The sequence below is a fragment of the Lepus europaeus genome, chromosome 7, assembly GCF_033115175.1.
Source record: "Lepus europaeus isolate LE1 chromosome 7, mLepTim1.pri, whole genome shotgun sequence".
NCBI classification, from domain to species: domain Eukaryota; kingdom Metazoa; phylum Chordata; class Mammalia; order Lagomorpha; family Leporidae; genus Lepus; species Lepus europaeus.
Window position 1 is genome coordinate 11,001,261 of NC_084833.1, and position 15,495 is coordinate 11,016,755.

A 15,495-nucleotide genomic window follows, 5' to 3' on the forward strand; every position below is an offset into this window, starting at 1 on the left:
CACTTCTGCTCCTTCCACAAATTCACCAGCTTGTTTGGAAGGCTGGCCCCACCCCCATCCATCTCTGGAAGCCTCTGCCACTTGTCCTTGCCCCCACCCACCAGTCCACAGTCCATCCTCCAGCTGGCACTGGCCACTATCTTATCCACCATTTAGCTTTCTTCCATTGCCTAGTTTCAACTGCTCACCTTCCCATCTTAGACCAGTATCCCTGGAGCCTCCAATAAGTTCCCAGGGTGGGCGGGGGCTCAGCCTCGCAGATAGGATGCTGGTTAAGACGCCCGTATCCCATATCAGAGTCACTGAGTTCAATTCCCAGCTCTGGCTCCTGACTTCAGCTTGCTGCTAGTGCAGACCCTGGGGGTGGCCATGATGGCGCTCGTAGCTGGGTCCCTGCCACACAGCGCCATCCCCATCCCCCACCCCCGCCGTGGAAGATCTGGATTGAGTTCTCAATCCCCAGCTCCTGCCCAGCCATGGCCGCTGCAGGCATCTGGAGAGGAAACCAGCAGATGGGAGCGTTCTCTCTCTCCCCAGACTCCTCTCTGTGTGCCTCTGTATGTCTCTCAAATAAGAGAATTCATGGAAATGTGCATAGATTTCTTCTCTTAATTCCAATGTCCACAAACTTTTTGAAGGCCTCTGGCATGACTGTATATCCGTGGCCATCCAGCCAGCCACTCCCCCCTCCCTTTATCTGCCAATCATGTAACAAATATGTACCCTCTACCCCTTGACCTTCTAGCTCCCAGCCTGGGAAAGTGGAGGACAGAATGAAGGGTGTTACCATTTGCCAGCTGCCTAACAGTGCCTTGCTGGCTCCTCTGTATCCGTCACACACCTGGCTGAGCACGCTGGCTCCCCGTGCCCCAGCGCCCTCTCCATGCTTCTGTGGGCGCTGGGGCTCTGTCTGGCTCCTAGGGCCTGTCCTGCAGAGACTTGCTCACTGACCAGGTCCCAGAGGGAGAGTCAAACAGCTCCACCCTCCCACACTGTGACCAACTCACATGTGACAAACACCCTCTTGCAGTTGGCTTTTTTCTCCCGAAGCTCGTGGCACTGGGACAGTTTCTCCTGGGCACAGGAGAACCCCCAGGCAGCCTTCTTGCCAGTGTCCAGCACGTAGTAGGAGTTGACGCCGCCACATTGCTGCTCCTGGCACAGCTCCTCCCACCGCGCCGTGCCCTTGGCCGAAGAGTTGTGGCACAGAGCTGCCCACCGTGGGCCCTGGCGCACCTCCGCGGTGCCCTCGCACATGCTGCTGCCCCCCACAAGGCGGCTCTGCACCTTGGGCTGGAAATCTGAGGAGGGCACAACGGGAGAGGAGGTGAAGCCTGGGTCCCAGCCCGCAGGCTGACCCCCGGTGCCCGTGCCACTGGCAAAGCCGGGGCTGGCAGTGAGCAGGAGCCAGGCAGGCTGCCTTCCTGCCTCCTGCGCATCTTCTCTCTCACTTCTCCTGACCAAACTCTGTCCCTGTGCCTCTGGGCACCTGCCAGCAGCTATTCTGAGTTGCACTTCCTGTAGGGAAGTTGGCGAGGTGGCAGTGCCCATGGGCAGCCGCCAGCACAGAGCTGGCTCTTATGCCAGGTGGTGGGAAGAGAAGAGCGTGAGAAACCAACCCGGCCTGGTAGAAATGCCCTCTCCTTCGCTTGCTGCTGCTTGGAAAGGGGGAAACTGAGGCCTAGGGTGGGGGAAGACTTGTTCCAAGTCCTGAAGAACTCACAGGTGGATCAGAACCCAGGAATCCTGCTGCCCGGGCCCTGTGCCCGAGGGCCACGCTTTCAGCTGCTGGAGCCTGGTCCAGCAGAGACTCAGGTTCACTCTACTTGTCAGGGTAGGGCCCCGGGAGTCCCTGGCTGAGGCCAGCTCTGCTCAGTGCACAGTGAGCTGTGATCTCATGAGCTTTGGCTGGTTTCCATAGCAACATCGACCTTCAAAGCCCTAGTAAATCTTCTCTTTAGAAGAAACTTCAGAGGCAAGACCCCTGGGCATGGTTTTGCAAGTCACCTGCCAGGCAAGTGGGGCCAAGGGCCTGGGGGGCTGCTTCTGTCTGGGGTGTGGGTGGGGGGATGCTGTATTTTACTGCCCAGCGGCCTGGGTGGGGGTGGCCCTGCTTGCAAGAAGCCAGGGGACTGGGAGTTGTGGTTTCTAGGCTGTGCAGAGGAAGCCCTGGGACCTCATGGGAATCCTGATTCTGATTCTGTGGGTCTGCGGACTGTGTTCGTCACCAGCTCCCAGGCGGTGCTGAACCTGCCAGGGTGGGGTGGCATGTTAAGCAGCCAGGGCTCAGATACCAGAGTGGCAATCCTCAAGCCGTGCTCTGTGAGCCTGGGCAGGACATGGAACCTCTCTGAGGCTCAGCTTCCACGTCAGTGAAATGGGCACGAGAATAGGAAGCCAGCCCCGGAGGCCACTGTGACCGTTACGCGTGCTCTGCAGTGGTCCCGGTGGCTCTGAGTAGTCTGGGGATGGAGACCCCCGCCCACCTCCCACCCAGCGGGGCCTACTGCTGTTTACCTTCCTCTTTTGCACCTGGGGGCCTGTCCTGCAGTTTCATCCCTCTGTCGCCTCCCCTCAACCACATCACCTCCCACCTCCCGGCTCTGTGGCTCAGGACCCTCTGCTCCACCCTCCTCCCCATTTCCCTCTTTGCCTTCTGTGCTCTGGCCACGGTCTCAGGGACTGCCCACCCCTCCCCCTGGATTTACAAACACCCCTCCTGCAAGCCCCGCCCCACCAAGCCATCTATAAAACCCTCTTCCCTCCTTCTGCTCCTGGATTCTGCTGCTCCACTTCCCCAGGCAGCTACCACTGAGCCAGCGGTTCCGTCAGCCCAGGGTCTCCCCTCCTCGAACCCGCGCCCACTTACCCGAGCAGACAAGGGCCAGCGCCCGGCGGCCGTCCTGAGGTTGGATTCTCCTGAAGCACTGCTCCAGGGAGGTACAGCTCGCGTTCTGGATGCCCCATCGGATTGGCAGAGGCCTGCGTCCCCCCCACTCCCCCGCAGCCTCGACCGCTGTCACTTCCTTCAAGGAGCCACACTGGAGGGTGGCACAGACGAACTCCCCCAAGTCCTCGTTCTTGTCCTGGGCCTCGGCGCGGATGGTGCCCCCCAGGCTGCCCCTGTAGAATTCCACCACGCCGGCGCAGTGCAGGCCCCGGGGCCCCGGCACCAGCTGCAGCCTGGGGGGAGCTGGAAAAGGAGAGAGAGCTATTGGGCCCCAACAGGTGGGCAAAAGCTGACCGACAGTTGGCTCTGGGAAGGGGCGCAGTCCCTGGTATGGCACCAGGCAAGCTTCTACTGAAATGCGCATGTTTATCTGAGCTCAGAGCCCACTGGACATCTGGGTGTGTCCCCCCCAACCTGGGGGGCCCCCAGGGTCTCAGCATGCTCTCACCTGTGGGCTGTGGAGTGGTTTCCGGTGGGGGACTTGTGGGCCGAGGTGTTGTTTTCCTGGGCTCTGCAGTGAGAGTGTAGTGGGAAATGAGGAGGAGAAGGGAAGGATTTGGGGGGCAGGAGGGCTGGGGCAGCCCGGAGTGTCAAGAACAACTAGGAGCTCGTGGCGTGGATGCCACCTGCTAGGTAAGCCCACTTGACCCGCATGCTGTTTCTCATCCTCCTGTGAGGTGGGTAGCACCACCCCACTTTACAGATGGGAAAATAGAGGCTTGGAGGGGACGTTCACGTTAGCAATCGACAGAATCAGGTCAGGTGCCAGTTCCCCTGTGACCTTCCCCCTCCTGCTCTCCCACCAATATGTGTACCTGGTCGGGAGGGGTGATCATAAATTAGGAGTGCCTCCCCCTCCCCCTGCTGCTCAGGCCCCAGATCCCAGGCCCTGGGTGGCCTCCTCTGGGCCAATGCCCGAGCCAAGGGTGCCCGTGGGGCTGGCGGCTTACCCACCTAAGCAGACCAGGCCCAGCGAGTGGCACTGGCTGGTCCTTCTGCTGCAGTTGGCAAAGGACCCTGGGAGTCCCATGCAGAAGATCTGGTTGCGGGGTTTGTTGAAGTGATGGAAGGGGCCAACCGCCAGGGCCTCCCCACAATGCAGCTGCTGACAGAGCTTTGAGGCCTTCCAGGGGTCCTTCCAGCCCTCTGAGCTCCTGCCCCAGCTGAGGCTGCACACGGTGTGCCATGAGCCCGTGGTGTAGACCTCCAGCTGGCCCTGGCACGGTGAGTGGGAGTCGGTGAGATTGGCCAGGAAACCTGGGGGTCAAAGAGGTGGGAGGCAGTCAGACTGGGAAGGTCCCACCCCTGCCCCCCTCAGATGCTTGCCTGGGCTCCCTGTGAGCCTTGAACTTCCTGGGGCACTGCAGGCTTGGCTGCCCGACCTGAAGTAGGGCCTTGAGTTCAGAGCCATGAGGGAGGGCATTATGAGCAGGGGACAAGATGTGCTCACGTGCACACCACCCATCGGAATCTCCATTCCTGGACATACCAAGAGGTCTGGGAGGGGCTGAGGCCTATTATTAAAAAAAAAAAACAAAAAACCACAACATTTAGGGGCCAGTGTTGTGGCGGAGCGGGTTAAGCCGCAGCACTATGGGGGGTGGGGGCACCAGTTAGAGATCCAGCTGCTCCATTTAGAATACAGCTCCCTGATAATCTGCCTGGGAAAGTGGCGGAAGATGACCCAAGTGCTCGGGCCACTGCCATCCACATGAGTGACCCGGATGAAGCTCTTGTCTCCTGGTTTCAGCCTGGCCCAGCCCCAGCCGTTGCGGCCATCTGAGGAGTGAACCAGAGGATGGAAGTTCTCTGTCTCTCTCCTGCGCTCTCTGTAACTCTGACTTTCAAATAAGTAAATAAATTTCTTTAAAGATAATGCAAAAGTAGAATAAAAGATAACATGCATTTTCTATGAACTTGTTGAAGTCCCTTCGTACGGGTATTTGTGTGAACGCATTTCCTGCTTTCTTGGGAAAATACTAAGAGTGAAATTGCTGGGTCATAGGTAGGTATGTGGGTCATATAATTTTATAAAGCTCCACAAGGGGAGAGAAAATACACATAAACGTGTACACGTGTATACACACATACATGCACAAGCATACACATACACACATGCATGTACAATAAACCATACATGCACACACAGAGACATGCATGTACACATGCACACATGCATGCACAATACACGATGCATACATGTGCGAGTGCATGCACATACATTCACATATATGCACGTACACACATGCATCAGACATATATGTATACACACGCATACATACACACAGGCAACACATGTACACACATAAACACACCCACATGAATGCATGCGATAGACATACATGAACACACATAGATGCTCATGTGCACACATACACACATGTGTGCGCCGACACATACATTCACACACATGTAAACATGTATCCATGCAACATACATATATACACATACACATGCATACACAGACACATGCATGTGTGCACACACATATATGCTTGTGCACAGGCACACACATACACATACACACGCTGTTGTCCCTTGTTGTGTATGGGGGATTGGTTCCAGGACCTCTACAAAGATTCTAAAATCTAGAGATGCTCAAATTCCTCACATAAAATGGTATAGTATTTGCACATTACCTGCACAATGCTCCCATATACTAGACCATCTCCAGATTACTTGTAATACCTAGCACAATGTAAATGTATGTAAATAGCTGTTTTAGCATTCAAGAAAAAAAGTCTGTACATCGGGGCTGACATTGTGGCACAGCAGGTTAAGCCGCCACCTGCAGTGCCAGAATCCGATACGATCATGCGTGTTTGAATGTATGTGTGTGCATGTGTTCCAGTCCTGGCTGTTCCTCTTCCGATCCAGCTCTGTGATAATGTGCCGGGGAAGGCAGAGGAAGATGGTCCAAGTGCTTGGGCCTGTGCCACCTACATGGGAGACCCAGATGGAGGTTCTGGCTCTTGGTTTCAGCCTGGCCATTTGGGGAGTTAGTTAGCAGATGGTTCTCTCTCTCCCCCACCCCCATCCCATAACTCTGCCGTTCAAATAAATAAATCTTTAAAAAAAAAAAAAAAAAAAACACCTGAACGTGTTCAATGTTCAATACAGACATGGCTATCGTAGGTCTTTTTTTTTTTTTTTTTTTTTTTCTGGAGAGAGAGATGGACACAGAGAGACCAACAGAGAGAGATTCATTCATTCACTGATTCACTCCCCAGATGCAGGCAATGGCCAAGACTGGGCCAGGCCAAAGCTGCAAGCTGGAAACCCAATCCAGGCCTCCCGCGTGGGTGGCAGGACTGCCTGCCTGGTGTCTCCCAGGGCGTGCACCAGCAGGAAGCTAGAATCAGGCAGAGCCAGGACTTGAACCCAGGCATTCTGATATGGAAAGTGGGTGAACCAACCAGCAGCGTACCTTCTAGGCTAAACGCCCAGGCCCTAACTACATTGGATCCACAGATGGTTGGCTCCCTGGGTGTGAATGGCCGACTGTGTGTGTATACATGTGTGTGTGTGTTTGCATTTGTCTTTGCACAAAGGGCTTCTAGAAAGATGTGCAAGAGAGGAATAAACGTGGCCAAATCCATGGCGGTGTCAGGGGAGGACACGGGGCTGTGCAGTTAGGGCACAGGGAGTGAGACTTTCTAAACTGCTGAGCCAGGTGGTTCCTGGCGATCCCGAGGTGCGGGTTTCTCCTGGCTGGGGACTGTGGGTCAGGCTGCCTTTTCCCTCATGCAGATGAGGGCACTTGGGGCCCTGAGTGTGGGACAGGATCTGCCAAGGTCACCGGCTGGCCACCTGTTGCAGGCTTTCTGCCCCCAGAACAGACTCACAACAGACTCACTGACTCCTCACCGGGAGACTTGGTCTCCATTTCTCAGGTGTGGAGACTGGGGCTCTGAGGGGTCTGCCATTGTCACAGCACAGAACCAGGACATGGATGTGGGATCCGGGCCCCTGCCTTGTGCCTCTGAGGCCCCGTTGACTTCATGAAAGCCTCCAGCCTCATTTCTCCCAAACACATTCAGCGTGGTCTTATCCCAGTTAACGTGCAGGAAAGAGGCTGGGGCATAATGTGGTGTTGCTGCTTTTAAAGAGGTGCAGGGGCCTGCACTGTGGTGTAGTGGGTAAAACCGCCGCCTGCAGTGCCGGCATCCCATATGGGCACTGGTTCAAGTCCCAGCTGCTCCACTTCTGATCCAGCTCTCTGCTGTGGCCCAGGAAGGCAGTGGAAGATGGCCCAAGTCCTTGGGCCCCTGCACCTACATGGGAGACCTGGAAGAAGCCCCTGGCTCCTGGCTTCAGATCGGCCCAGCTCCGGCCGTTGTGGCCATCTGGGGAGTGAACCAGTGGATGGAAGACATCTCTCTCTCTCTCTCTCTCTCTCTCTCTCTCTCTGCCTCTGCCTCTGCCTCTGCCTCTCTCTAACTCTTTCAAATAAATAAATAAACCTTAAAAAATAAATAAAGAGGTTTAATGGATTTCTTTGTTGCAGGACTTCTCAGAGCCTTAGCTAGGCCAGCGTATACTGTCGATCTCCAGTGAGGGTCCCAAATGTGCCGCGGAACTCTGTTTGGGAAACGCTGGCCTAGGAGGACAGTCCAGCGTCAAAAGCAAGGTACTCAACACAGTACACCCGTGCACAAGCCTCAGCTGCAAGTGGCCTTGACTCTGGAGTGCGGGGCCGGGCTGAGAGGATGCACGACTCTGCAAGCTGCACTTGGGAGCCAGTCCGTTTTCTGTGCCTGGTGAGTGGCTCATAAAGACCACGACAACCAGCACACGTGGGGTGCGCCATGGCCATCACTGGCATCCACCTGCCCCCTCCCCGGGGCATCTTAAATGTGGGCATGTGTGTGTATCTGTGTATGTGGTGGGGTTTGCCCTCTCTGGGCAGGGTGGGGCTCACCCTGGCCGAGACGATGGCTTTGCAGTCTGATGGAACCGTGGCCTGGCTGTCCCTTGCTCCCGGCCTCCCTCCACAGGGCTCTTCCTTACCTGGCTCATCCCAGCTGGGCCATCCGAGGCAGGAAGTGACTGCAGAGAGGAGAGAGTGAGGGTCAGGAAGTGGAGGCTGCCACCCTCAGCCCTGTGCCCGGCTCACACCCACACACAGCTTGAGGGGGGCCCTTCTTGCCTGCCCACCCCATGATCACAGGGACAGGGAGTTTCTTTTAGTGGCCAGGTTGGCACCCTAAGTGATCATGAGATTAAACGAGTGGCTGCAGCTATCGAGTTTTCCTCCATCTTAAAAACTTTCCTTTTAGGGGCCGGCGCTGTGGCGCAGTAGGTTAATCCTCCACCTGCGGCACCGGCATCCCGTAGGGGCACCAGCTCGAGTCCCAGCTGCCCCTCTTCCAATCCAGCTCTCTGCTGTGGCCTGGGAAAGCGGTGGAAGATGGCCCAAGTCCTTGGGCCTCTGCACCTGTGTGGGAGACCAGGAAGAAGCCCCTGGCTCCTGGCTTCGGATCGGCACAGTTCCAGCCATTGCGGCCATCTGGGGAGTGAACCAATGAAAGGAAGACCTTTCTCTCTGCCTCTCCCTCTCACTGTCTATAATTCTACCTCTCAAATAAAAAATAAATAAAAAATCTAAAAAAGAAAACTTTCCTTTTAAAGTGAACAGGCAGTGAAATGGATTTTTCTTCAGGGCACGATTCTAGGAGTGTTACACATACACGATGTGTGCAAACGCCATCACCCTCAGCGTGCACACCAGCTCCATGTGCCACCCCTTGGTAGCGATGCAACCATCATTTTTTTTCTTAAGAAATGGAATGGAAGGAAGACTCAGAACAGGCATCGCTTTTTGACTTGCCGGCAACTTTCTAGGATTCCCAAGGCAGTTAGCCGCTCACAGCTCTCAGGTCTGGAGGCGGAGGCCCAAGCTCCAGGCGACAGACGGACTCAGGCCCAGTGGTCGTGGGTTCACAGGGCCTCAGTTTAGCCCAGTGTGGGCCCTTTGGGACATGGAGTGGGGCCAGAGTGGCCCATGGTGCAGGGCTCCCAGCTGCTGCCCTGTCTGGGTGGGGATGGGGTGTGGGGGCCTCGGGCTCCCGTGTGTGTGCTGGGTCAGCTTTATCACGTAAAGAACAGCTCTTTGTATTTCCATCTGTCTGACTCGTGGTTTGGCAGCTGGGGCCAGCACTGGGCCAGGGAGAATGCTTAAAATCAGAAGCAGTGAGAATTGCTTGGGGACATTGTTACTGCGTCTGGAAAAGCAGGTGTGTTTTACAAAGCCCGTTCCTGCCACAGAGTTCTCAAGCTGGTCTGACGTGAGCCCCCGCCAGCGGAGACAGCGTGATGACGTCACCACGGCCCTGTGACGAGCACTGCTGTCTTCCTGAAATCCCGACTCGGCTGCCCTGGGGGTCTTTGACCTTGGAAGGGAAAGTGATGCAAGCTAGCAGGGAGCGTCAGCCCCGGGGGGCTCTGGCCTGGTGGAGAGGGATCGTCTGGCTGCCAATCGTCTGGCCCAGGGCAGTGGGCAGGGCAGCCCCAGAGAACGTGGACGACATTTCACCTCTCACCCCTGACCTCTCACTCCCACCTCTTTCTGGTCCCGGGCCCAGGCAGTCCACCTTGAGAGACTCATTCCTTTGGCTAAGTCGGAAGGGCTGAGGCAGCTTGGGAGCCGCGATCTGCCCTTTGCTGCTGTGCGACCAAGGCGGGTTGGAGGCGCTGACACCTTTCTGCTGCTCTGGGCCTGAGCACCGGCTCCCCCACTTCCTGCCAGTGGGGCCCGGGGAGCAAGCCTGAGCCCCTGTGAACCTCATTTTCCTCGTTTGTGTCGTGGGGATGAGCGCGAGAGCAGCTTCCTGGCCATGTTGTGAGGATGACGTGACGCAATCTGCGTACAGGACTTAGCCCAGCCCCCTCCTGGCCCGCGCTCAATACTCAGAGCTGGGGCGAGTGTGGCAAGGACTCCAGGTCCCTGGGGAGCCTTCCAGGTGGGAGGGGTCCCTGGTCCGGGAAGCACAGAGGCCCAGATGTGGAAACTCCAAAGCCAGCAGTCAACATTCCTCAGGAACCGCAGCTAGCACTGGGGGAGCACCTGCTGCCCGCTCCGCGCTCGGGTGGTCCCTCACACACGTCCCTGCTCATCCTCCACAGCCCCCACAGCAAGCCCAGGGTGCACGTGTCGGCAGACGGCCAGCAACCTGACCAGGGTGGCCCTGCTGGCGAGGGGCGGACCTAGATTCCCTCTGCTCTCCCACCCGATGCACTCAGAGGGTCAAGTTCGGAGATGCAGAGAGGACCACGACCTAAATCCCGACCTTGACAGCCCTGGGGTCAGCGACCGAGCTCCCCATGGAGCACAGCATGGCCTTGCTGCTGCTTCGAGAATGTTCCCAGCCAAGAACAAGCTGGAGAACCAAGTGACCTTCCAGGAAGAAAACGCGCCAACATCACTGCTGCCAGCACTTTGGAAGTTTTCCCTCTCCCAGGCCACACCACACGTGAGCTCTGTCAGCCCTCAGCAGCACGCGGTGAAGTGGGTTCAGCAGTCTCCCCCATCCCAGACCCCCCTGGTGATGCCTGGAGCCATGGACAGCCCCGGGCCCTACGCAGACTCTGCATTGCCAAACGGTGCCATGCCGGAGCTCAACTTCCTCCTGGGTTTTATGCCCTGAGGTCTCTACTGCACCACCCGTTTGCATTCTGGAGCCATTGTTCATGTAAAATAAGGGTGACTTGGCCACAAGCTGTGCGAAGCTGCGACATAGCCGACCTGATGACCTGCTTGGCTACTGAGGGACTCGCGGTGGGGAGGGCACAAGCGTGGATGGGTGCTGGGCAGACAGAAGATGACTCACCAAGCGCCATGGCACAGATACCATCACTCAGAAGGGCGTGCAGTTTGAAACAGATAACCTGCTCACTTCTGGAATTTTCCATCTCTTACTTTCAACTACCTGGGGTGGTTGACCTCAGGTAACCAAACTTGGAAAGCAAAGCCACAGATAAGAAGGAACTGCTGTCTTTTTGTTTGTTTGTTTTTGGCCCCCATGCCATAGATGAGGAAACAGATTCAGGCACTCACCCATGCAGCTGGTGAGGGCTGGAGCCGAGACTCGCTCCCTGCCCTGCTGCCGCCCTGCCCATCAGCAGGAAAACACGTGAGCCTCTGCCCGGGGTCTCATGGATTCCCCTGGAAGCAAAGGCACTGTGATTCTGTTGTGTCAGTGCCCAGGGGAGTCATAGCCACCAGCGAGCTGTGGGACCATGGGAAGTCACCGCTCTGGGAAGTGAAACTCCCGATTCCTCCCCTGCGCTGGGGTTCTGTGACCCAGCGGGTTAGGGGTACGGAGGAAGTGGGTGGGGGGATCTGCCGCGGGCTTGGAGTCTCCAGGTACTTCTTCTTCCTGCCTGTCCAAGCGTATGTTCAGCTTTGGATCATCCACAACCCCTTTCCAGTCTTATCTGCTCCTCACAGGGCTCCTCACCCTCCTTCCCTGGCACCCTGCGGCCCCTCGGCCCGCTCTGGGGCTGCAGGCGGACTCCCTGATCTTTCTGGAATCCTGCAGCCTGAGGCCCTAGGTTCTGCTGCCACCACCTCTGATTATCCACCATCCAAAACCAAGTCCCGGGCAGCCGGGGCGGGAGAGGAGGCTCCCTCCCTTTCAAGCCCCCACCCCCTCCACCTCCGTCTAAAATGAGGTTTGGACTGGGCAAGCCCTCGCAAGACTCAGGGCACAAAAAGCAGGACAGTATCAGGTGGCTTCGTCCCTGTCCCCAAGCCCCCTGCACTGGTGGAGATGGAGTCATTTTGACCCTGCCTGCTCCGAGGAGCTCTTAGTGAGGATTAGACAAATTCCTGCCAGCCGCTGACAGCTACCCTCCCCACAATCTGCCCCGCAACGCTAGGATGGGCCTGGCTCGGGCTCCCTCCACGGTAGCCCCAGGGCTGCATCTGGCTGCCAATGAGTTTTATTTGCTCTGTACTGCATTTTACATTTTCTTAGAGCCAATGTTTAAAGAAGTTTCTTCTTACCTTGGTTCTACTTTTCAAATGGATTCTAACGTCCAGACAAATAGGACGCCCTGCCACACCGGGGAGCGTCACTCGGAGCCCCAGGCAATGGGCTGTACCCTGGTGGCCCCACACTGTCACTCGCACCTTAAGCCCTGGTGTTGAACACGTGTCTGTGTCTGCAATGGAACCTGTGTTCCCACCGGTGCTGTAAGCAGCCTCCCGTTTGTTCAGGTCAGGATTTGTGCCCAGTGCAGCATCCGGAAACGCACAGGTGTGTTTTGGACTTGGGAATCACAGGTGAACGTTTGTGGACCTGCAGGGCTGACTCCACCATACAGGCGATGCGGCTGCTACGGTGCATGGGGTGAGAACAGAGCACAGTCGTATGTAGCTCAGGCCAGCTGGCGGCAGAGCTGGGCTCCTGCCTGGACCCTCCCTCGACACTTGGAGCCCCTGTGCAGTGCAGGAGATGGGGACGAGCAGGTGGCTGACTCAGGGGCCAGTGAGCACCCAGGACCCCAGGGAGGGCCCAGGACGTGGTGGGTGATCATGACAGCGGCAGTACTCCCAACCGGGTGCAGAGCAAAGGGGAAGGTTTTGTACAGCAGACCCCATTTCTTCCCAGAAACCTCGTGGGAGGGGGCTGGCACCACTGCAGGCTGATGAGGTGTGGGGTGGAAGCCAGATGTGGCCCTGTCTTCCCAAAGCACAATGCCCTCCAACAGGCCAGAAACTTCTCGCTGACTGCCGCCGCCATTGGCAGCCAGCATGGCACCTGCCCTGCTTTGCGGGAGGGTTCGGGACTCCCCCGTGTTGCTGACCTGGAGGGTCAAACACACCTGTCCCGAGGGTCACTGGTGGAGGGGTCTGACTTGAAGCTGCACTGGGGCCCCAGGGAAGCAAAGGGCCAAGATCCTGTGTCTCAGGCCGGGCGCTCTGTGAAACGTGGAGCGCTGCCTGGGCTCGAGCCCAGAGGGGCCTGCGGGTGGAAACCATGCTCGGCTGGGGCCTAGGGGTGGATCCCGCGCTCAGCCTTGGCCTGCGGGTGGATCCCGCGCTCGGCCTTGGCCTTCCAGTTGCTACTTCTCTCCTTTCCCAGTGGCCTCGCCAATCTGCCTGGGCTCCACACCGTATCCCGGCTCCACTGTGATGGTGACGTGAACTCCCCTTGCTCAGTTTCACATATCCCGAATCTCGTTCACATCGGGGGTTCCATCTTTCACTCACAGCCATGTGAAGCAGACACTGTGCACACCTTCATTCTCCAATGGTGAGATAGGCTCAGAGAGGTTGAGTGACTTGCCCAAGGCCACACAGCGAGCAGGTGGCAGAGCCAGGATAGAAGCTCCATCTCCATGGCCTGACAGTCCCCTGTGGGAATCCACCATGGGGACACCCACAGCCTTCTTGCCCCATGGCATAGGTGGGGGAAACTGAGGCCAAAGAGAGGGCGCCGGGGGGGGGGTGTCTCTGGTGGTGCATGGGACTCTGGTCCGCTCTGCTGATGGCCACTTCCCATTCCCTATGCTGTTCCTACCACACTTGTCCCAGCTGTGCCCCCAGGGAGAGGGGAGACTTGAGGTTCCCGTGGGAACCATGACTTCAGTCTCCAAGTGTGGAGAAGAAGGAGGTGTCAGTAGTGACAGTGGTAGCTCCAGAGGAAGGGACCCAGGGCTATCCTCCCTTACTGCAATTCCAAATCCAAAAGCAGCAGGCTGATTGGAATGTTAGCAGTCCAAATTCTCACTCTCACAGGAACGGGGATGTGTTCCATCTTGGGCCACTGCCCCAGGCCTCAGCAGCATTGCTGTGAGCGCACAGTAGGTACACAGTATTGTCTTCTCTAATCCGAAGCTGTCATGCCCAAGTGCCTCTGCTCCAGAGCTCAAGACAGGCACCTGAGGACCCGGAGGGATGAGGGCGTTGGGTTTTCCTCTGCTTCCGGCGGCTTTTCCAGCTCCCAGGAAAGGAAGCTCAAGGGTGGGTGCTGTGGCCGAGAGGCGTTAAGCCGCCACTTGCCTTGCTGACCGCCCGCGTGGGGGCACGGGTTTGAGTCCCAGATGCTGTTCTAATCCACCATCACATGGGACACAGGCTGGAGCTTCTGCTTCTCTCTCTGTCCTTCCCGGTCCCTCTGTCCCTCTGCTTTTTAAATAAATAAACCATTTTATTTTTTTTAGAAAGCAGGGTGCGGTGCTGTAGCACAGCAGATTAAGTCGTGGTCTGCAGTGCCAGCATCCCGTATGGGTGCCGGTTTGAGTCCCAGCTGTTCCTCTTCCAATCCAGGGCCATGGGGAACACAGGATGGAGTTCTTGGTTCCTGGCTTGACCCAGCCCTGGCTGTTGTGACCATATGGGGAGTGAACCGGTGGGTGAAAGATTCTCTCTCTCTCTGCCCTTCCCTCTCTCTCTGTCACTCTGCCTTTCAAATAAATAAATTAATTAAACATTTTTTTAAAAAAGGGGGGCTGGCGCTGTGGTGCAGTGGGTTAAAGCCCCAGACTATGGCACTGGCATCCCATATGGGTGCCAGTTTGAGTCCCGGCTACTCCTCTTCCCATCCAGCTTTCTGCTATGGCCTGAGAAAGCAGTAGAAGATGGTCCAAGTGCTTGGGCCCTTGCACTCGCGTGGGAGACCAGGAGGAAGCTCCTGGCTCCTGGCTTTAGATCTGCTCAGCTCTGGCCGTTGCGGCCATTTGGGAGTGAACCAGTGGATGGAAGACCCTTCTCTCTGTGTCTCTTCTCACTGTCTCTAACTCTACCTCTCAAATAAATAAACAGAATCTTTAAAAAAAAAAATCTTAAAAAGGGGGAGGGGGCAGAGGGTGGAGCCAGTGCTGTAGCATCTGCAGCGCCAGCATCCCATATGGGTGCAGGTTCGAGTCCTGTCTGCTCTACTTCCGATCCAGCTCTCTGCTAAGGCCTGGGAAAGCGGTAGAAGTTGGCCTAAGTGTTTGAGCCCCTGCACCTGCATAGTACCCAGAAGCTCCTGGCTCCTGGTTTCAGATTGGCCCAGCTCCAGTCATTGTAGACATTTGGGGAGTAAACCAGCTGATAGAAAACCTTTCTCTTAGGGCCAGCGCCATGGCGCAGTAGGTTAATCCTCAGGCTGCGGTACCGCCATCCCATATGGGTGCCGGTTCTAGCCCCGGCTGCTCCTCTTCCAATCCTGCTCTCTGCTATGGCCTGGGAAAGCAGTAGAAGATGGCCCAAGTGCTTGGGCTCCTGCACCTATGTGGGAGACCCGGAAGAAGCTCCTGGCTCCTGGCTTCGGATCGGCACAGCTCCGGCCGTTGCAGCCATTTAAGGGGTGAACCAACGGAAGGAAGACCTCTCTCACTGTCTGAAACTCTACCTCTCAAATAAATAAATAAAATCGTTAAAAAAGAAGGAAAGAAAGAAAGAAAACCTTCCTCTCTGTCTCTCCCTCTCTCTGTAACTCCTCCTCTCAACTAAATAAATAAATCTTAAAAATAGGGGTGGGTGGGTGAAGCTCAAGTCCGGATGTTGGCCCCCAGCTCCCTCCCACCGGCCTGTGTGCCAGGTGGGCTCACTC

The 15,495-nt window shown here is 56.7% G+C and overlaps 1 protein-coding gene across 1 annotated transcript in view; it reads right to left on the bottom strand.

Annotated features, from left to right (window-relative positions):
* The window catches only part of CD5 (CD5 molecule), a 29,071-nt gene that overhangs the window by 2,630 nt on the left and 10,946 nt on the right, over nucleotides 1-15,495 (bottom strand). Inside the window, exons 4-8 of the mRNA XM_062197388.1 lie at nucleotides 7,961-7,999; nucleotides 3,905-4,207; nucleotides 3,399-3,461; nucleotides 2,870-3,193; nucleotides 1,008-1,301 (exon numbers count right to left, since the gene is read on the bottom strand). Of these exons, the coding sequence (XP_062053372.1) occupies nucleotides 1,008-1,301; nucleotides 2,870-3,193; nucleotides 3,399-3,461; nucleotides 3,905-4,207; nucleotides 7,961-7,999 (1,023 nt within the window). The remainder of the gene's footprint in view (nucleotides 1-1,007; nucleotides 1,302-2,869; nucleotides 3,194-3,398; nucleotides 3,462-3,904; nucleotides 4,208-7,960; nucleotides 8,000-15,495) is intronic.